The following is a 23,196-nucleotide window of genomic DNA, read 5'->3' as shown; positions in this document are numbered from 1 at the left end:
TGCTCCAAGGAAAACAACTCCAGCCTGTCCAGCCTCTCTTCATAGCCTAATGCTTATTCATAACTCTGAAGTTCCATTCTCTCTTCACTTAAAGTGTGCGACTTTCACATTACATCATTGCAATAAATTTTGTAGCATTGTAGACTCTCTTGTGTATTTATTAAAATTCATTTCAGTTTCCGAGAGCCCTTTAATAGTTCTGCCTATTTTGCTCTTTTCTGTAAATTCAAATAGTGTTGCAATCCGGGCTCTCCCAAGTCTTTGTACAGTACTCATGCTCAAAGCAAAAGTCAGCTCCTGTTGGCAAGGACACATTTCCTATGAAACTTAACCTTATACACAAAGCATCGAGGATGCAGTATTACCAGGGGCATGGACGCTGGTAAACGGTATAATTTTCTTCTGTAACTGCTGGTCTCTCTGGAATCAGTAGAAAATAACAAGCTAACAGACCGTATCATTCAGGCTGAAAACCACTCATTTACGTTTATTACGAGACTGAAAGAACACAGAAGCAAAATGGATCAGAATGGGTACAGCGGTAGAAATTTGATTCAACAGTAATTTAAAATCTTTCCAAAACAAGGAAAGTCCCATAACCCTAGGTGTTCTTGCAGTAACTTTTGCAATTTGGATTACACGTCCCTGATCAGTACTTCTACATGAGAAAGACACTTTGTGGCCTCCAGCCAGTGTAATAGTACAGCAAAATGAAGAACATGTGCTGACAGTCCCAGTTATATGTTCGCTCTTCCCTTTGATCCAGGCTGGTAGAAAGGAAGACTGACATCATATTCTCAACTCGTAGCCGTCAATCAAAATAGATTTTAATGTCACCAATAATACATTATTTCTGAAGAAATAGGCTGTTGACAATCTGGTGAATAGCTCCATCACCAGGGTGCACTTTACATCTTCCAACACTTGCTAAGCAATTCAAGGCTGAATATAGCCGGCCAGAATGGAGATGATTGGGAAATTCCCCAGTCAATCACGCCTGGAGACCGCACTGCTGTAAGTGACTGGGGTTGATTTTGCGCACATAACTATCCTCCACTCGCTGCCTTTTGCTGGAGAAATCACCCTGCTTTTATCGGGAGAAGTTGCTGTAGTTTCGGTCACGAGTTCTGTTTGCTGCAGCTCACAGAGACTCTTTTTAAATAGACTCTGTAAATAGGCTCAGTTTGCTTTGGTGTTTGCTGCGTAAATGGACTTTGCTTGTTGTAAAATACACCGTTTGCTGGAAGTCTACCCCGCCTCCAATTTATTGGCTGACACCGTCGTGTCAATAGACACTCTGGCATTCAACTAGCTAAATCCTAAATGACTATATACGCCTACTATAAATCAGGAGGCATCCAGATACAATGCGATTGCCTTTTGAAAAAAAAAACCCACAAAGCTCATTTCGATACCTCAGCCATGAGGGGATAATGATAGCAGTGGCAATCTTACATACATGAACAGATCACAAGCCTGGGGCATTTGGTCAAACAATCTAGATCCGATGAAGGATTAAGATGTAAACAAAGGGCAGACTGACCCGGCCCGCCCTCCCCACCCCCACTCAATGTCACCCATACAGATTGCAGTCTCTCCAAGAAAGCAGTCACCGAAGACGCTTGACCAGCTCATGTTGGCACAGCTGCACTGTCCCAAATGGAAAAAAAATAAAGATTTGTATGACCTGAAGTAGGGCAGATCTCTGATCGGATATGTACACAGAGACATGAAAGGGTCAGGTTATGCCTTCTCCCCACGCACCGATTGAGAGACACGCTACATTTTGTTTCATTTTCCCCAAGATGTTATTATCCCGCCCCCGCTCCTGTTCTTGGCCAGCCATGCAAACATGATTAAAGTTCCACTTAATTAAAAATGTGACCCTGTTCATAAAAGCAAGAGCTGGGAGAGTCACAAACCCAACAGCTAGTTCAACTTTCTGTTCAAATCATTTATTTTTTCATTCTCTGAAAAACAGCAAAGAGCAGACCTGCTTTAGATCAAACTTGCACTGAATACACTGGAAAGCTATGGCCCCTTCTAAAGAAAATATGAGTGCTATTTTTGGGAAGGGGGCAGTTATATATTATGTAAGCACTTGCAAAACAATTTGCTCACTGAATTTAATCCGACAAAAACTCGGGGGGAGGGGGCGGCGAGCCCTAGGGTGATTAGTAGGCCAGCAGGGACCATCGTGTCCCACACTGAAGTAAGCAGGAGGCTACAGATCAGCACGGAAACTGTAGCTCAATCATTCATCATCAGTCCTGCAATCAGCTGAACTGGGAGCTGACTGGGTTGTAATACAATAAATGATATGAAACTCCAGTGAAGGGAGAGTAAATCACACTTTATTTTGAATAAAGAACGTTTAAAACCTGTATCCTCATCTATAAATCCCGATATGACCTCACTCCACCCTGTTTCTGCAATCTACTCCAGCCCCCGGACTCTGGTCTTCTGCGCATTCCTCCGATCCCACCCCTCCCCCACTCCACTGACGGCAGAGTATGCAGCTGCCTGTGTCCTACTTTTGGAGATTCCTCCTTAAACTTCTCTATCTATCTCTCTCTCTCTCCCCACCTCCAACAACTGAGGGAGTGGCACACTGTCCGATAAGGTGGACGTAAAAGATGCCAAGGCACTATTTTGAAGAGAAACAGGGGAGTTTCTCCCTGGTGTCCTGGTCAATCCTCCAACCAACATCATTTCACAAAAACAGATTATCTGGTCATTACCCCATTGTTGTTTGTCGGAGCTTGCTGTGTGCAAATGGACTGCCGCCTGTCCTTACATTACAACGGTGACTGCACTTAAGTACTTAATTGGCTGTAAAGTGCATTGAAACATCCTGAGGTCGTGAAAGGCGCTATATAAATGCAAGTCTTTCTATTTTCCTTTACAGGAACAACCAATGTAGTCACATTCTCCCTCCGGTGGAGGCACTGCAGCATCACCACTGGCAAGAGGATGTAATCACAGCGCAAGATGCTAACATCGAAGGTTCCAACCTGTCCCGTAATGTTTTTTGGGGTGCATGGCCCCTTTAAGGGGCTGCGCGGCCCATTAAAAATACCGCGCACGTGTGTTTATTCCTATTTAAAAGCCGGTTTGCCAGCTGCGCGGGAGCTACTGCGCAGCTTATAGGGAACATTGGATGGCTCCAATTATAAATGTGGAATTAAGAATTTATAATGGCACTGTAGAAATCAGGACAGGATGTACAACTTTAAAATGGGGATGGTTACATCTGCATGCTCTGATCCAATTATTCCCCACCTCCTAATCCTGCTTCAACTGAGAACTACACTTGGTCTCGACTCCCTGTGTGTTATGGCATGGATGATCAACCAATAAAATATACATGCGAATGTACTTTCTTGAGAATCCAATCTATGTATAGGAAACTTTCGTTTATCCGGAGGTTAAATGTCCGGAAAGCTCGATCTACCGGCAAAATTCAGGAGTCGGTTCAGATAATTTTTTTTCTTTTCGTTGCTTCTTTTCTCCAGTCCTGGCTCTGCAAGCGTCTCTGTAGCTAAGCAACAGCTTCAGCTAGACGCTTGCAAGCTGCGCCGACTGTTTTGAAGCTGTTGCTAAGCAACAGGGTTTGTTGCTTCACACAGAGCTCTGAGCTCCGTATGTTTTAACATTAGCGCTGGTTTCTACGGCAGTTTTGATCTAACGGCACCAGCTCGGTCCCGCCGGTGCCGGATACCAGAAAGTTTCCTGTATTTTTTAAAAAATCAAAAAAGAAAATAACAACCCACAGAAGATAAAGCAGCCTGCATGTACTTAAAACCATTATAGTATCACACAGCCATGGCTTAATTCATTTTGTCAGGCAGGTTTGGCACAGTTCGAAGTAAACTGTCTGACCCCACAATTTTCCAGGAGTAATATCGTGAACTCCTGACCCCCCTCCTTCCCTGCCAAAACAAAAAATTAGAAACAATTTGGTTCCATTTGAAAGATTTGAGTTTAGAATAAGAAAAACACAATCCCATTTTATTTATGGCCGAATTAATTTCATCCATCACCTCGAGAAAAGAAAAACCTCCTCTAGCCCGATCTTTCATGCCATGACACACAGGGAGTTGAGGCCAACTGCAAGTTTTCAGGTGAGGCAGGGTTAGAAGTCGGGGATAACTGGAACAGGGCATGCAGGTGTAACAGTCCCCATTTTAAAGTTGTACATTCTGTCCTTATTTCCTGTCCTACAGCTGACAGGGAAAAGGAACACAACGATTTCAGGCCGGGTTTCTGCTGGGATGCTGCATGAATGAATTCATGGCTACAAAATTGCGGCCAAGGGAAACATATGAACATATTTTTAATTCCACTTTCCCCAACCGCGTGCCTCACCTCAGCTGATGTGGCATTCCATCTATGTAGCCATATAGCGCTAGAACGACCATGTCGCCCTCATCAAGTAGACATTTCCCCTACTGCTGCCCAAATTTGAAGATATTTTGTAGACCAAAAAGAAAACTAAACTGATATCCAGACGCCTGTCCCTACGTGGATACGGCGCTGGTTATGCGGCTTGTTTTTTTGGTAAATACTTTGGTCACGATGTGCACACTGCTTGACGCAGGTCTGACCCACGTACTTCGTTTCAGTTCAGGCTCTCTCCCAACCCTCTTTACTTGTGTACACAGCACAAAGGCAGTTTCCATAAACTGACCTCGTCTCCTATGAACTGAAACTTGTTCTCTTATATGGTGATATGAATGGAACAGAGTAATAGGTTTAATATTGACCCTTTCTCAAAGTATCTTGCTCTGGAAACTATGTGGTTTTCCCACTACATCTCATGCCCACATTGAAAAACATTATTCTGACAGCCCACTGTGTACAGGCTAAACTTAAAGAGTCAAATTTATTTGCAAGAAAAAGGATTACATAGAGACAAATGACTACAGCAACCAATCTTTAGCGTAATTTTTGACTTGTACAATACTTCAACTGTTCGGTAAAATAAGTTAAAAATCTTGGTGGTTCTTTCTATACTGTTTCAACAAAGTCTCTGACAGTACGTTATATGGCAAAGACTTTCCATAAAGCCTCTTCCTCACAATCTTGACTTGGAAATTGGCAGTCAAATAAGAAACTGGAGACAGGGGGAAATTCCACACTCATTATACAGGTCTTCTGGGACTCCAGGGCAGGTTACACAACTCAAAATCAAAGGAAGGCTTTCTCAATAGCCAGGTAATTATGTTATCAATCAATTTGATCATTCAAATAGATAGAGTAAAAGAACAGCAGTCATTGTGTTGCTTTTGTTTGTTTTTCCCACCTGACATCAACATCAAACAGGCTAGCCTGCTCTCACAGCCAGTTTGGGCTCCAATATAACACTGCAGGCTCACATCGCAAAAAGATGAGGACATCGCTGATGCAATTCACTTGTGGATATGTGTGACTTTCTGTGGAACACTGATTGTACCAGATAGCCCGGATATAAAATGTAGATATCCCTAGACACTACTTTTGTGCTGGCTTTTCTCCCCAAAAAGGACAAAAAAAACCCTCTCAAGGATACAGATAGCTGAAGTCCATTTTAAATTCACCATGAAATCATATGGGTAAACAAAAGTTAACAATGTAGATGTCAGGACAGGCAAGAGTGGCACCCAGTACACAGAAACATTTTCTCCTTCACTAAACTCCCTGCTCAGTCATTGTTTTTAATAATATAAATGGAAATACATTTTGCGCTTTAGCCAGGTGCACAGCTGGTTTTATGCTTCCTTCGGCTGCAAATACTTTGCCTATGAACACATGAATTCCCTATTTCTGTAACCTTTTTGCAGCAGATTTCTGCTTTTCTTCCTGTACTTGTTGACTTACTGGGAAAGAAGAAAGAACTTGTGTATGTATATAAGTGGCCCAGAAATTCGGGTCTCCACGGGTGAGTACGCACGGGGTACTCACCCGTAGGCCCAATGGAAGTGCCGGTTTCGTGCATGCGCAGTGCATGCGCGGGAGACCGGAACTTCCGTTCCCTTAAAGGAAAGGGGTCAGAGGTCGAACGCGTACGCCGGTGAGGCAGTGCGTGCGCATGGAAGTTACGTTTTTTTTGCAGGTTTCTCCAGGAGGGTAAGTCTCCAGGAGTTACACATATAAAAAGCAAGCGCAAGGCCTGCTTTTAACAAGGTAAGTGGTGAATTAATTAAAATGAAAACATTTTTTCTACAGGTTTATTATTTTTAAATACTTTAAAGAAAGGTAAGTTTATTTTTAGCCCCGTTAGAAAATGTAATTAATTTTTTCAAAAATTTAAATTATGGTTAAAGTTATTTTATGTAATTTATAGTTATTTTAAAAATGTGATTTAAAAAAAAATTTATTTGAAGTTTTAGTGATGTTTTGGGGCTTATAGTAGTTATAGTTTTGACAGCTCTTCCTGTCAATTTTATGAATGGGCATTTCCCTGCTACCATTGGCTTTCCATGGCCCACGTGATCCCAGGGGACGCATCGAACTAACTGCGCCCCTGGGATACGCAAGCACTGCGCGCCGGCAGTTGGAGGAGGCCCAGGATCGGAATCCCACTCGGGCCCACAGCTCAACGGCTGGCGCGCTAGGTAAGTGCAGGTCGGAGGCTTGCACCCGCGGGAAGCCTCCGACCCGAATTTCTGGGCCAGTGCCTTTCAGGACCACCCGTTTGAAGTGTAGTCATTGTTGTAAGGTAGGGAAATGAGGCAGCCAATTTGTGCACAGCAAGCTCCCACAATAGCAATGAGGCAAATGACCAGATAATCTGTTTTAGTGGCGTTGATGAGTAATGACTTTGCAAGTTAATGCCATCAATTTATTCTGTTTTCCTTTGGGTAGTCAACATTGCCTTTTGGAAGTTGGGCAGGAGATCCCTCAAAACGTTTGTCAATATTTGCAGGATGTCCCCCTCATGGAAAGGTTTGAAAACCACTGCAGCATGCTTCTCCTTGAGGAGAGTAGCTTTTGGAAGGAAACTGGATGAACCATTTCCCCCAGGAATCAACACTGCTGGAGAGTGACCTCGTGCCTGTCACTTTAATTCTCCGCTCCACTCCCACTCTGACCTCAGCCTCTTACACTGTTCCAACGAAGCTCAACGTAAGCTCGAGAAACAGCCCCTCACCTTTCGATTAGGCACTTTACAGCTTTCTGGACTCAACATCGAGTTCAACAATTTCAGGCCATAACCTCCGCCCCTATTTTTTTTTCCCCCCAGACAGCAGCAGTTGATGATTCTGCCATTCCCATTTGCAGCATTTAATCTCTCCTGCCTTCCACCCTATCACAGACCGTCCCTTTTGTTCTTTCCTCCCCTACCCCCCACCTTTCCTTGCCCCTGCACCTGGTTAAAATCTGTTCCATCTCTAACTTTTTCTAGTTCTGATTGAGGGTCATCGATCTGAAGCGTGAACTCTTTTTCTCTCGTCACGGATGCTGCCTGACCTGCTGAGTATTCCCAGCATTTCCTGTTTTTATTTCAGATTTCCAGCATCCGCAGTATTTTGCTTTTGTATATATTAAGTTATTGGTTATGGCAGTCGTCTTCTGGTGGTCAGGCTTCACATCGCACTGCCAGCATAATGACCATCAGAAACATCTGCGCTTTTTGTGCTTGCAAAGGTTGCTAGGTTACGGGCCGCCCCCCCCAGGCACTTCTTATCTTGTGAACTGGAGACCAGTGTCCGACTATACTCAAAAGAAACCAATGAAGCAGGTCACAGGGAGAATTTGAAAGTTAACACATTTACCATCCCGCCTGCCTCAGTTTCTGCCTCACTGATGGCTCTTCTGCCATCTGGTGGCGGGGCTGAACTCAATCCTTTCCTTTCTCTTCACTAACAATTATTTATCTGAAATGCAGGACTATCTGAAAGTGCAGAACTACAGTATGCTTAACCTTGGCCGCCCCCCACCCCCCCAAGCATCTCACACTAGCAGAGAAACGCCACGTTCTTGTAAAAAACAAAGTACTCCAGATGCTGGGAATCTGTAACAAGAACAGGAAATATTGGGAACACACAGCAAGGTCAGTCGACACTTGCGGAGAGAACAGGCAGGTTTATGCTTTGGGTGCAGACTCTGCAACCTCGGGTCTGATCACTGCCTTCAGGAACTTTAGACTTCAGCCAGATCCTCATTTTCAAACCTGCTCTAACTTCATACCTGACCCAGAGGTTTTCCACCTCTCCCACTTCCCAAGGCCTCCCACTTCCTTGGTTACTTGCACATACTTTGCTCCTTAAATGTCGAATGCTTCTGTCCATTGCTTGGCCGAGAGGGTCTGTCACATCATCCCACCCCCGATTCCTCTCTCCTTGTTATTTACATTTACCCACTGTGGTAAACCACTGTTATTGTATATTGTTACCTCTGGGTGGCGCTGTGTACCAAGGCATGCCTCAGCTGACTCCGCCCACATGACCAGGTATAAAGGTGGGGGTTTCGCCGACTCACTTCCTTCTTGGAACCAGTCACCCACGAGAGGCATGCTCTGTTCTCTAGTTAATAAGAGCCTTTTCATCACCTTCCTGATTCATCGCCTTTTATGGAGTAATTGATAAGCGTATCACCCCCCCTCTCCCTGTTTTTGATTTTATTCATTAATAAGGGGAATTTTAATTTTCCCCCGATTGGCGAGAAAGGAGGGGGAGGGACGGGTAAAATGGAACAGCTCCAATTCCTGTTCTGTTCTCGCCAATTCCACATTTTAACGCAGCCAATTTTAGCAGCAGACCGAGGCTCCTGCTGGACTCCGATGGCAGCCTCATCAATAAATGCAAATTGGGGTCCCATGATGTACATGGCATTTTTACCCGATCTTGAGCAGGGTGCCTGCCCCAGTCAGGTAAAGCTATTGGTAAGTCAGCAAGGTCCTCTTTAAAAAAAAAAAACCTTTCCTTTCTGGGGCCAGGAAGAGCAGGAGCGAGGAAGGTCGGGGCCTCCGTCGCCCCGGGCAACCCCCACCAACCCCTCCTCAGCCACGAAAACCTTTGCAGCAACCCCCTCCTGGACTCACCTTGCTGCCCTGCCGGCTAGCCTTCTTTCTGTAGCTGCCGACGGGCAGGCTCTGGACCGCCCCACCTTTGTCCGCCCCCCCCCCCCCCCACACCTGCCAGCCATTCGCAGGAGGCACGGCGGTTAAAATCTGGCCAGCCTCCGATGGAGACGCCCACGCTGGCTTGACGTCCGCGCTCCCCGGCTTCCCGCCGGTGCGTAAAAATCGGCCCTAATAATTTCTGGCCACCTCTTACCACCCAAAACATAAACTTGCCTGCTCTCTCCACAGATGCTGACTGGCCTGCTGCGTATTGCCACCATTTTTCGTTCAGTGCCCAGCCTCACAAACACGGAATTCGTCTTTCAGGAGATAATTAGCAGATTTAATTGAGTTTAACCTTAAAAATCAGAGAACTTAACAGGCAACTCACTGAACAGATGACGTCAAGTTCTATTAACTGGCAACTCTGCGGGAGCATATCACAGAAATCCCAGAAACCCCACAGTGCAGATACAGGCCATTTCGGCCCATCGAGCCTGCACCGACACATATCCCACCCGATCCCCGTAACCCCTACACCAACACATATCCCACCCTATCCCTGTAACCCCACGTATTTAATCCCCCTAACACTAAGGGTCAATTTATCATAGCCAATCAACCTAACCCGCACATCTTTGGACTGTGGGAGGAAACTGGAGCACCCGGAGAAAACCCACGCAAACACGGGGAGAATGTGCAAACTCCACACAGTCGCCCGAGGCCGGATTCGAACCCGGGTCTCTGGCGCTGTGAGGCCACAGTGCTAACCACTATGCCACCGTGCTGACAGTCAAGGGTGGTATTCCTACCAGTTATAAACTAAACAGACGTCTACCACTTTCCAGTACCTCCGTCAACTTGGGGTGTGGGCTTGGACAGCGAGTCTCTGCCAGCTCTCCGACTGTGAGGCCCATCACGGTCAAGTCTATCTTCCTCTGATGTCCATATACAGCCATTTTTCCAGCAAAGATTGCTGCATCGTAAGTAGGAGCGAGAATCTAGCATGGCTCCACGTTTGATTCACAGTCTTTGCTAAATTATCTGATCTTAGCTCCAACTGGCCTCACTGGGTTGGGGTGGGGGGGGGTAAAGGAGAAGAAATCTACCAGTTCCCACTACCGATTGCTAACCAGCGAACTCTGCTGGACATGCTCATATGTGCGCAACAGGCAATGACATCAGCTTGGAATTTGCAGGCAGCGGCGAAGCAAAGGCTGGAAACACTCAGCAGGCCAGGCAGCATCCGTGGAGAGAGAAACAGAGTTAATGTTTCAGGTCGAAGACCTTTCGTCAGAACTGGAAAAAGTTAGAGCTGTAACAGGTTTTAAGCAAGTACAGGGGCAGGGAAAGGGGGGAGGGGAAGAAAGATCAAAAGGGACGGTCTGTGATAGGGTGGCAGGCAGTAGTGGTTAAATGTTGCAAATGGGGATGGCAGATTCATCAACAGCTGCCATGTGAAAAAAGAGGGGCAGAGGTTATAGTCTGAAATTGTTGAACTCAACGTTGAGTCCAGAAGGCTGTAAAGTGCCTAATCGAAAGACGAGGTGTTGTTCCTCGAGCTTATGTTGAGCTTCATTGGAACAGTGTAAGAGGTCAAGGACGGTGAGGACAGAGAGGGAGTGAAGCGGTGAATTAAAGTGACAAGCGACCGGAAGCTCGGGGTCACCCTTACGGACTGAACGGAGGTGTTCCGCAAAGCGGTCACCCAATCTGCGTTTGGTCTCCCCAATGTAGAGGAGATCGCATCGTGGTCTTCCGATATATCTTCCTTTTTCCTCAACTGAGGATTCCCCTCTACTGTGGCCTCGACCGTGTCCGTTCTATCTCCCGCACTTCTGTCCTCACCCCTGCCCCTCCCTCCCAGAACCACGATACGGTTCCCCTTGTCCTCACCTTTCACCACACCAGCCTCCACATTCAACGGATCATCCTCCGCCATTTCTAGCGTGATCCCTCCACCAAACACCACTTTCCCTCCCCTCCTCTTTCAGCATTCCGAAGGGAACACTCCCTCTGCAACACACTAGTCCACTCCTCAATCACCCCCAACAGCCCCTCCCCTCCCCACGGCACCTTCCCGTGCAAGCGCAGGAGATGTAACACCTGCCCCTATACCTCCCCCCTTCCCACTGTCCAGGGCCCCAAACACCCCTTCCAGGTGAAACAGCGATTTACTTGTACTTCTTGCAATCTAGTATACTGTATTTGCTGCTCACGATGTGGTCTCCTCTACATTGGGGAGACCAAACGCAGATTGGGTGACCGCTTTGCGGAACACCGCCGTTCAGTCCGTAAGGGTGACCCCGAGCTTCCGGTCGCTTGTCACTTTAATTCTCCGCTCCACTCCCTCTCTGTCCTCGGCCTCTTACACTGTTCCAATGAAGCTCAGTGTAAGCTCGAGGAACAGCACCTTGTCTTTCGATTAGGCACTTTACAGCCTTCTGGACTCAACACTGAGTAAGAGTTTTTATAGTTATATAAAAAGAAAAAGGGTGGCTAAAGTAAATGTTGGTCCCTTAGAGGATGAGACCGGGAAATTAATGGTGGGAAATATGGAGATGGCAAAAACACTGAATGAATATTTTGTATCAGTCTTTACAGTAGAAGACACTAAGAATATCCCAACACTGGACAAACAGGCGGCTATATGGGGGGAGGAGCTAAACACGATCAAAATCACTAAGGAAGTGGTACTCGGTAAAATAATGGGACTCAAGGCGGATAAATCACCTGGACCTGATGGCTTACATCCTAGGGTCTTGAGGGAAGTGGCGGTAGGGATTGTGGATGCATTGGTAATAATTTTCCAAAACTCCCTGGACTCGGCAAAGGTCCCGGCAGACTGGAAAACTGCTAATGTAACACCCTTATTTAAAAAGGGCAGTAGACAGAAGGCTGGAAACTATAGATCGGTTAGCCTAACATCTGTGGTAGGTAAAATGTTGGAGTCCATTATTAAGGAGACAGTAACAGGACATTTGGATAATCATAATTTAATAGGACAAAGTCAGCATGGTTTTATGAAGGGGAAGTCATGTTTGACAAATTTGCTGGAGTTCTTTGAGGAAGTAATATATAGGGTGGATAAAGGGGAACCAGTGGACGTAGTGTATTTAGACTTCCAAAAGGCATTTGACAAGGTGCCACACAGAAGATTATTGCTTAAGATAAAAAATCACAGGATTGGGGGTAATATTCTGGCATGGATAGAGGATTGGCTATCTAACAGAAGGCAGAGAGTTGGGATAAATGGTTCATTCTCAGACTGGCAATCAGTAACTAGTGGTGTTCCGCAGGGGTCCGTGCTGGGTCCCCAACTCTTTACAATCTATATTATCGATTTGGAGGAGGGGACCGAGTGTAACATATCAAAGTTTGCAGATGATACTAAGATGGGAGGGAAAGTAGTGAGTGATGAAGACATAAAAAACCTGCAAGGGGACATAGACAGGCTAAGTAAGTGGGCAGAGATTTGGCAGATGGAATACAATACTGGAAAGTGTGAGGTTATGCACTTTGGCAGGAAAAATCGTAGAGCAAGTTATTATCTTAATGGCAAGAAACTGGAAAGTACTGAAGTACAAAGGGATCGGGGGGTCCTGGTGCACGAAACTCAAAAGGTTAGTATGCAGGTGCAGCAAGTGATTAAGAAGGCCAATGGAATGTTGGCTTTCATTGCTAGGGGGATAGAATATAAAAATAGGGAGGTATTGCTTCAGTTGTACAAGGTATTGGTGAGACCGCACCTGGAATACTGCGTACAGTTTTGGTGTCCATACTTAAGAAAGGGCATACTTGCTCTCGAGTCAGTACAAAGAAGGTTCACTCGGTTAATCCCGGGGATGAGGGGATGGACATATGAGGAGAGGTTGAGTAGATTGGGACTCTACTCATTGGAGTTCAGAAGAATGAGAGGCGATCTTATTGAAACACATAAAATTGTGAAGGGGTTGGATCGGGTGGATGCGGGGAGGATGTTCCCGATGATGGGTGAAACTAGAACTAGGGGGCATAGTCTTAGAATAAGGGGCTGCTCTTTCAAAACTGAGATGAGGAGGAACTACTTCACTCAGAGGGTGGTAGGTCCATGGAATATGCTGCCCCAAAAAGCTGTAGAAGCTACATCATTACATAAATTTAAAACAGAAATAGACAGTTTCCTAGAAGTAAAGGGAATTAAGGGTTACGGGGAGCGGGCAGGAATTTGGACATGAGTCTAGGTTCGGATCGGTCATGGCCCTGTGGGTAGCGGAGCGGGCCCAGGGGCCGTGTAGCCTGATCCTGCTCCTATTTCATGTGTCTAATTCTGTTAGATTCAGGAGATGGTTCTGTGATAGTGGATTGGCGGTTAGGATCAGATCAGCCATGATCTTATTGAATGGCGGAGCAGGCTCGAGGGGCCGATTGGCCTACTCCTGCTCCTATTTCTTATGTTCTTATGTTCAACAATTTCAGACTATAACCCCTGCCCCTATTTTTTCACATGGCAACTGTTGATGATTCTGTCATCCCCATTTATAACATTTAACCACTACTGCCTTCTACCCTTGCACAGACCGCTCCTTTTATTCTTTCTTCTCCTTCCCTCTTTCCCTGCCTCTGCACCTGCTTAAAACCTGTTACAGCTCTAACTTTTTCCAGTTCTGACGAAGGGTCACAGACCTGGAACGTTAACTCTGTTTCTCGCTCCACGGATGCTGCCTGGCCTGTTGAGTGTTGCCAGCATTTTCTGTTGTTATTTCAGATTTCCAGCATCCACAGTATTTTGCTGTTGTGTTTGTGTGAAGCAAAGGCATTCACCCCCTGGCCCCGAAGAAAGCTGCCCACAGAGATCGCGTGATCTCGCTGGTGAGAAGTTTGCCTTTTTTGGCGGGCAAGTGATTTCAGCGCAGTGTAATGGGGATTCCCTCGCGCGGTCTACTGCAACGTCAACAAGCTGTCTAAGCAGCCAATCACATTGCAGAATTCTCACAGACAGGGAACCAGGAAATGAAGAAGCTGCTTTTATTCAGACTTTTAAAAAATGTTACAGAAAGCAAAACAAAGATTGGGGCTCTCACATGGGGATAAGGTAGAACCTGAAATATCATGAACAAACTTAAAAAATGTGTTTTTTTTAAGTTTATTAAAAATTGTAATTTTTATCATAATGGAGAAATTTGACACTACAAAATTAAAATTAGATTTTCAGGGCCATAACTTTCATTTAGCAGTCAATACGCTTATGTTCTTATGTTCTAAAACTACAGTTACACCTAATCCAACAAGGCCTAACATTTAATGGGGTATTTAACAGCGATATTACCGCAGAAAAGGCCAAGTTTTCATCAGTTTCACTGATTTCCCTGATTACACTGAATGCCGGCTGTTATGAATCTTATGATCCATGAAGAAAGACTCATGAAATAACAATGGACGGCCAGCTGGTGGCGCCGTCCAAGGAGTATAAATACTCGGGCGTCGGCCCCAGCTGGCCCAGGACATTGTGTAAACAGGAACTAGTGAAAGATAACTAGACCTCCATGTTTTGAAACAAGTTGATTAAAGCCTTGCTTTATGCTCGAACCAAGTGCGTAGTGAGTTTTATTACATCACCGGCTTTGTGGGGGCGGGGAGGGGGCCACCGCACAGCCGGTATCGGAGCAGTGAACGACTGACCACAACTTCAGGATCTCCACGTTTAGATGCGCATGCGCTACATCCTGAAGTTGCGGTCAGTTTCAAAGTGGTAATAACGCCGATCATTGACAGTTCACCGTTATTACCCACCGCAAATTCTGGCCCATCATCGGGCTTAGTGGTGATCATAATAATTCTTCAATTGGCAGAAAATACGAAATAAGACACAATAACAATTGAAAGCTGTACCTCCAGCCCATGTTAACACTTACTTGAGGTTCAGTATTTTCTTCAGTTCTAGCAGCCTCAAGGATGCGGACTTTCTCTTCACTCATCCTGTCCGTATTAGCAATGACATAATGCCTGGGAGCATACGAGGCAGAGAGGCTGTCCATTAGCCTGAGAATTTCTGTTGTGTGTCCCCCTGAGAAAAAGAGCCAGGCATGAAGCACGATGCTGGGTCAAATGAGTCACAATCGATTCGTTTTGCCACAGGAGTTCTGTAACCACTAAAACAACAATTTGCATTTATAGAGCCTTTAACGTAGTAAAAACACCCAAGGCGCTTCACAGGAGCGTTATCGGATAAAATTTGACACCGGGCCACATAAAGAGATATTAGGACAGGTGGTCAAAGAGGTAGGTTCTAAGGAGGGTCTTAAAGGAGGAGAGGTAGAGAGGCTCAGAGGTTTAAGGAAGGAATTCCAGAGCTTCAGGCCTAGCCAGCTGAAGGCACGGCCGGCAATGGTGGGGCGATTAAAATGGGGGATGATCAAGAGGCCAGAATTGGAGGAGCGCAGAGATCTGAGGGTTGCAGGGCTAGAGGAGGTTACAGAAGTAGTTTGGGACAGCACGTAGATGAGAAATTGGACGGTAAATCTTATGATACCTCTAGGAGTAGGGTGAATGAGAACATGGGTTGTTTAAATTTGAAGAATTACACACAATACATGAGTAATAGCACTAATGATAACTATGATAAAAGGCTATGGTTTGACAAGCACTGTATTTACTTTGGGGAAGGCCACAACAAGTTCTCCAATTGTCTGATCACACGAACAAACACCTCACATTTGTTTAGAATAGTAAAAAGCTCAATTGTTTTCATTTGAAAGTGAGTGACTGAGGGCGTGTGATACCTCATGAACTGAATTGAGTGCAGACCTGGGATTTTAAAGTGCTGAAGCTTCCACATTTTAGGGCATTAGATTAGAATAGAGTTGTGTATGTGGGAGGGGGTGTCTTTCTGTGCACACGAGTCTTGTACATTCGTGTAATCATATGCAGCTCACTCGCTGGTTTTGCCAGCAGCTTCAAACGATTGGCTGTCTCTGGTTTACAAAATCTTGTCTCTGAATAGCATTTTTTCAAAGCAAGGACTGATATTTAAAACGTTAATGAAGTGACTCTATACAAATCAGACCGGACGACCATATCGGTCAGACAAGGCTGGAAGATGCTCTGAGAATTAGCTGTTCTTTTCAACAGGTTTTGAATTGAATTTTAGATGTTGCATAAATATTGCATGTATACACTTTTTACAACAACATTCTAGCACATAACATATATAAAATTTAAAAACAGATGACCATGAAAGACTCAGGTGAGACAGCTTCAATGTGCTTTATCACGAGTAGGAACATGCACCGATAACCATGATTCTTTAGATGGCTCATTCTCAATGGCTACCCACTCTTCTCTTCTCTTCCCTTCTTCTTAGGCAGTCCCTCGGAACCGAGGATGACTTGCTTCCACACTAGGTGACTGATGAGTCCAATGCGGGACCTACAGTCTCTGTCAAAGGTGGTGCAGAAGGTGGTTGAAGGGGCGGGTGGGTGGGGTGCTTGAGTTGACGTGCTCTCCTTCTGCTGTTTGCGCTTGGCTTTCACTTGCTCCCGGCGAAGAGACTCGAGATGTTCAGCGCCTTCCCACATGCTTCTCCTCCACTTTGTGCGGTCTTGGGTCAGGGATTCCCAGGTGTTGGTGGGGATGTTGCACTTTTTCCAAGGAGGCTTTGAGGGTGTCCTTGAAGTGTTTCCTCTGCCCACCTGGGGCTCTCTTGCCATGTCGGAGCTCCGAGTAGAGCGCTTGTTTTGGGAGTCTCGTATCGGGCATGCGGACGATGTGACCCGTCCATCGGAGCTGATCGAGCGTGGTCAAAGCTTCGATGCTGGGGATGTTGGCCTGAGCGAGAACACTGATGTTGGTGCGCCTATCCTGCCAATGGATTTGCAGGATCTTGCGGAGGCAGCATTGGTGGTACCTCTCCAGTGCTTTGAGGTGCCTGTTGTACATGGTCCATGTCTCTGAGACATACTGGAGGGCGGGTATTACTACTGCTCTGTAGACCATGAGCTTGGTGCCGGATTCGAGGTCCTGGTCTTCAAACACACTCTTCCTCAGGCGACCGAAGGCTGCACTGGCACACTGAAGGCAGTGTTGGACTTCGTCATCGATGTCTGCCCTTGTTGACAGTAGGCTCCCGAGGTATGGAAAGCGGTCCATGTTGTCCAAGGCCTTGTCGTGGATTTTGATAATCGGAGGGGCAGTACTGTGTGGCGGAGGCAGGTTGGTAGAGGACCTTTGTCTTACGGATATTTCGTGTAAGGCCTATGCTCTCGTACGCTTCGGTGAAGGTGTTAACGATGGTTTGGAATTCGACCTCCGAGTGTGCGCAGACACAAGCGTCGTCTGCGTACTGTAATCGACGACAGAGGATGGGACGACCTTGGATCTGGACTGGAGGTGACGGAGGTTGAACAGTTTCCCGTTTGTTCTGTAAATTAGCTCCACTCCAGCAGGGAGCTTACTAAGGGTGAGATGGAGCATTGCCGCAAGGAAGATCGAGAAGAGTGTTGGTGTGATGACACAGCCTTGCTTGACCCCGGTCCGTACATGAATTGGGTCTGTGGTGGAACCGTTGGTCAGGATCACGGCTCGCATGTGGTCATGAAACAGGCGGAGGATGGTGACAAACTTTTGAGGGCAGCCGAATTTGAGGAGGACACTCCATAATCCCTCACGGTTGATGGTGTCGAAGGCCTTTGTGAGATCAAAGAAGGCCATGTACAGCGGTCGGTGCTGTTTCCTGCATTTCTCTTGTAATTGGCGTGCGGTGAAGATCATGTCCATTGTGCCCCTTAGTGGGCGGAATCCGCATTGCGACTCTGAGGAGTTCTTCAGCCACTGGGAGAAGGCAATTGAGGAGGATTCTTGCGATGACTTTCCCTGCGGCAGACAGCAGGGAATCTCCTCTGTAATTACCGCAATTGGACTTGTCACCTTTCTTGAAGATGATCACAATTACGGCATCTCCGAGATCCCCTGGCATGCTCTCCTCCTTCCAGATAAGAGAAATTAGTTCATGCATTCGCGCCAGTAGTGCTTCTCCACTATGCTTTAGTGCCTCGGCGGGGATTACATCTGCTCCTGAGGCCTTGTTGTTTTTCAGTTGTCGGGTGGCCTTTTCAACCTCATGCCGGGCTGGGGTTGTGCTGAGATGGTGGCGGGTAGCAAGCTACGGAATGGAGTTGAGAACACTCGCGTCGAAGACAGAGTCTCGGTTAAGGAGATCTTCGAAGTGCTCCTTCCAGCGGGCACTGACTGCCTCTCTATCCTTGATGAGTACCTCTCCGTTCTTGGCCCGCAGTGGGGTAGGGCCTTGGGTGCTCGGGCCGTAGATGGTCTTGACTGCGCTAAAGAATCCACGCACGTCGTGGTTGTCGGCTAGCTGCTGGATCTCCTGCGCTTTCTCCACCCACCATCTGTTCTTTAAGTCGCGAGTTTTTTGTTGGAACTCGGCCTTCAGGATTCTGTAGAGCTGCCTTCTTGCTCTCGAGTTGTGTTGCTGTTTCCAGATCAGAAATGCCTTGCGCTTGCGGCTTATTAGCTCCTGGATCTCCTGGTCGTTCTCGTCGAACCAGTCTTGTGTTTCCTGGTCGAGTGACCGAGCGTCTCTTCACAGGTGCTGATTATGGAGGCCTTGAGTGCAGACCAGGCGCTGTGGACACTCTGTGTCTCTGCATCACTGGGAGTCGTCAGGTTGTTTGTGAGGCGCAGGCTGAATAGGGCTTTCTTAGCGGGGTCTTTGAGTGCTCCAGCGTTGATTTTCCTGTGGCATTGTTTCTGTTGCCGCCACTGTTTTGGGGCTACATTGATGGAGATGATAGAGCGGATTAGGCGGTGGTCTGTCCAGCAGTCGTCAGCTCCTGTCATGGTGCGGGTGGTACCCACTAGGTAAGGAGACAAGCACCAAGAGAGGTCACAAGTGGTTGTCAGTGATTTGGGCAAAGGTGAAAGGAGATGGGGAGAAGAATTGAAAGGTGTGTCATCAATTGATACTCTCCCCTAGCAGTCAGAAAGAACTTCAATTTATATAACGCCTTTCACAACCTCAGGACGTCCCAAAGCGCTTCACAACCAATGAAGTACTTTTGAATTGCAGTCACTGTTGCAATGTAGGGAAATACGACAGCCAATGTGTGCACAGCAAGGTCCCACAAACAGCAATGAGATAAATGAGCAATTAAACTGTTTGTGATGTTGGTTGAGGTATAAATATTGATCAGTACACCTGAAGAACTCTCCTGCACTTTTTGAATAGTGCCATGTGACCTATTAAGTCTGCCTGAGAGAGTAGACATGACTTTGGCTTAACATCTCATTCAAAAAGACAGCACCACCGACAGTGCAAAACTCCTTCAGTACTGCACTGAGTGTCAGTCTAGATTATTTATTCAAGTTCTGGAGTGTGGCTTGACCTTCTGACTCAGAGGTAAGGGTGCTGCCACTGAGTCAAGGCAAGTCAGCTCAAGGGCAGAAGAGTCTTGAAGCACCACTTATTATCCAATCTCTGATATCCAGGGAAATTAAGAGTATCAACATTGGGGAAATGTTCGGAGTAACATTTACCATCAGCGAAAATGATAAATTGTAAACTGGTTTAGATCTCGGGTCCCAGCTTCGATCCTCAATGGATGTTGAGCTGACTGACCTCAAATGGGGTAGCAGTTGGGAGATTACAACTGGCCTCAGCCCCCCTGGGTTAGGGAGGGCAAGGATCAAGGCTTTCAGGAAACATTGAAAGAATATGGCAGAAAAATAGAAATGGTGACATGCGTCAGAACAGGTCACATTTTTGAACCATAAAATTTGATTATCACCCCTAAGTGGCAAAGCTGAGGAAACAGGAGGGGTGGGGGAAGTTATATTAATACATTTTTATTTTTCAACAAATAATAATAAAAATAAGATATTTTTAATACTGCCACACTTAGCATTTACTTTCCACTATATAGATATAATTATGTAAAATGAATTATGTGCTTGCTACATGCTGTTAATACTTAGAAATAAAGTAAAAGTGGTTTGATCACTTCCAGATCGTTAGTTCCCAACAGCCGTTTGCAGAGATGCCATAATCCCTCACCACCCCAAGTGATACTTATACGAGGGGATCTGCACTCATTACATTTCAGAAATTCAATGCAAGTAAACATTACATATAGCTAATAATACAAATCTAATTTTTTTTTGCATGGGGTTGTCACATGGGCGAGCTAAGGTACGAGATTAGCTTCAGTGTGTGGAATTGCCTTTTGCTGTGTGCTCCCAAACTTGACCTGAATGTTCATATTTGCAGAACCTAAACTCGCTTCCGGGTTCCCTTTCCTTTACAAACATGGCGACAGGCGGGTGTGGGGGGGTAGCTGCTCCCTTTCCTTTACAAGCATGGGCGGGTGTGGGGCAGCAGTTCCCCTTTCCTTTCTTCTTTACAAACATGGCGGCGGGTGGTTGGGGGGGCAGCAATCCCCTTTCCTTTACAAACATGGCGGCGGCGGCTGCGCACTGGCCTGATTCTGACTTCCTGCTGCTGGAACAAACTTACCGGAGCCGAGGACCACCAGAACGCTGGCAGGGCCCGTCTTGCCGGGCTTGAACGCTTCATTTCTCCTGAGCACCAGGAAAATCCTCGCAATCAGGATGCAGCCAAGAGCGAGCAGCGCCGCGCCGGCTCCGCAGCAAAAGTCCATCGAGTCCGGGAGCGTCTGTCAATCAAACCGCGCGGCGCCGCGCTCCACAATACGGAGCACCAGCGACTGCCGTACGGGAGGGGGCTCTCGTTCTGTCACAATTCGAAATGGCAAGAAAGTTAACAAGAAAACACAGATAAATTCAGCTGCAGAGGGTCTGCGCCCGGGGTGGAAATGCTTTTCAACCCTTTCCTCCAGTAAAGAATCCACGTTGCAAAAACATAGTTGATAGCGAAAGCTGCCAGCTTAAAAGCAGCCCTCATTATAGACTTCACGACCATACATTGCTAACCTACAAAACTCAGTCAAGCTGACAATTCAAGAAATAATCTATAACTGAAAAAAGCAGCCCCGAATAAAGGCCAGTGACCAAGGCCACTGTTTCAAGGGGGCTGCATAAATGAAATCACTTTGTCTTATATTGGATTTCAGGATTTGAATGAGTATTTTACAGCAACAACTTCCATTTATATAGGCGCCTTTAACATAGCGAAAGGTCTCAAGATGCTTCGCAGGAGCGTTATCAACCAAGCCACATAAGAGGCTTGGTCAAAGAGGTAGGTTTTAAGGAGCACCTTAAAGGAGGAGAGAGAGGCGGAGAGGTTTAGGGAGGGAATTCCAGAGCGGAGGGGCTAGACGGCTGAAGGCACGGCCGCAATCGTGGAGCGATTCAAACTGGAGATGCGCAAGAGGCCAGAATTGGAGGAGCGCAGAGATCTTGGAGGGTTGTAGGGCTGGAGGAGATTACATCGCATTCCACAATTCAGTTTGTTTTTCTGTGAAAACTGAAACCCAACCACCTCACGTGTTACATACATAAGGTGGCAAATTCGCATGTGAGGGACATAGCCATGGGGGAAAGGATGGGAGTAATGTAGTATATAAGTAGCATTGGGCACACATCGAATAATAATATTTATGTAAAGGAAATGAGGCAGTCATTTTAAATGTTAGACTTCGCAAACTGATTTTCGAACTTCAGCGAAAATATATTATGGTCTGGTATGCAAAGGATCATTTCAAAAGCACAATTCGTAAAATGCATTTTCTGATGCCGAGTGCTGAGATATTTGTCTATTCAATTTGGATGATTGTCAGGTTGATACAGTATCTTGATTCAGTAGGGAAAGACAACATAACAACAGAAAATGCTAAGCACTCAGCAGGCCAGGCAGCATCCATGGAGAGAGAAACAGAGTTAACGTTTCAGGTCTGGGACCCTTCATCAGAACCGGAAAAGGTTAGAGATGGAAAAGGGGAAGACAGTTTGTCTTTGAACCTGACTGTGAGTGCCAGCTACATTTCTGTGGGTAAATAAAGTTTTAATTCCTTTCTTTCTTGGAAATCAAGGAGGGGCTTAAATCAGGTGTGTGGCGGGAGGGCTTCTTTCTTCACAGTCCATTTGTTGGAAAGCACTGAAGCCAGGAGCTTCCTGATTTGAGCTTTTATTACCATTGTTATAAATCTCATCATTCATCAAGAAACTACTCGTGAAATAACGCTGGACGGCCAGCTGGTGGCGCCGTCCAAGGAGTATAAATACTCGGGCGTCGGCCCCAGCTTTCCAGGGACATTTTGTAAGACAAGGAACTAGTGAAGTACAACTAGACCTCCATGTTCTGAAACAAGTTGATTAAAGCCTTGCTTTATACTCAAACTAAGTGCGTAGTGAGTTTTATTACGTCAACCATCTTCAGCCAGAAGTGCTGAGTGGATGATCCATCTCGGCCTACTCCTGAGGTCCCCACCATCACAGAAGCCAGTCTTCAGCCAATTCGATTCACTCCATGTGATATCAAGTAACGGCTGAGCGCACTGGATACAGCAAAGGCTCTGGGCTCCAACAACATCCCGGCTGTCGTGCTGAAGACTTGTGCTCCAGAACTAGCTGCGCCTCTAGCCAAGCTGTTCCAGTTCAGCTACAACACTGGCATCTATCCGACAATGTGGAACACTGCCCAGGTATGTTCTGTCCACAAAAAGCAGGGCAAATCCAACCCGGCCAATTACCGTCCCATCAGTCTACTCTCAATCATCAGCAAAGTGATGGAAGGTGTCATCGACAGTACTATCAAACGGCACTTACCAAAAACCTGCTCACTGATGGCCAGTTTGGGTTCTGCCAAGACCACTCGGCTCCCGACCTCATTACAGCCTTGGTCCAAACATGGACAAAGGAGCTGAATTCCAGAGGTGAGGTCAGAGTGACTGCCCTTGACATCAAGGCAGCATTTGCCCAAGTGTGGCATTAAGGAGCCCAACGGTTCCACCACAGACCCAATACACGTTCCAACCGGGGTCAAGCAAGGCTGTGTCATCGCACCAACGCTCTTCTTGATCTTCCTTGCTGCAATGCTCCACCTCACCCTCAGTAAGCTCCCCGCTGGAGTGGAGCTAGTTTACAGAACAAACGGGAAACTGTTCAACCTCTGTCGCCTCCAGTCCAGATCCAAGGTCGTCCCGTCCCATCCTCTGTCGTCGAATTACAGTACGCAG

At 46.4% G+C, this 23,196-nt stretch overlaps 1 protein-coding gene across 2 annotated transcripts in view; it reads right to left on the bottom strand.

The window, feature by feature from the left end:
• Positions 1-20,788, bottom strand: part of alg14 (ALG14 UDP-N-acetylglucosaminyltransferase subunit) — a 77,376-nt gene extending 56,588 nt beyond the window's left edge. Inside the window, exons 1-2 of one of the 2 annotated variants that reach the window (XM_085983279.1) lie at positions 20,556-20,788; positions 14,941-15,092 (exon numbers count right to left, since the gene is read on the bottom strand). In XM_085983279.1, coding sequence (XP_085839405.1) covers positions 14,941-15,092; positions 20,556-20,700 — 297 coding nt within the window. In that variant the 5' untranslated portion in view covers positions 20,701-20,788. The remainder of the gene's footprint in view (positions 1-14,940; positions 15,093-20,555) is intronic. The other variant, XM_085983278.1, reaches the window with a different exon arrangement.
• Between the last annotated feature and the right edge of the window lie 2,408 nt (positions 20,789-23,196).

This window comes from Somniosus microcephalus, chromosome 3 (genome assembly GCF_052327205.1).
Source record: "Somniosus microcephalus isolate GS21.2 chromosome 3, FLI_Smic_1.0, whole genome shotgun sequence".
Classification (NCBI taxonomy): domain Eukaryota; kingdom Metazoa; phylum Chordata; class Chondrichthyes; order Squaliformes; family Somniosidae; genus Somniosus; species Somniosus microcephalus.
This window is presented reverse-complemented; position numbering and strand designations above follow the sequence as displayed.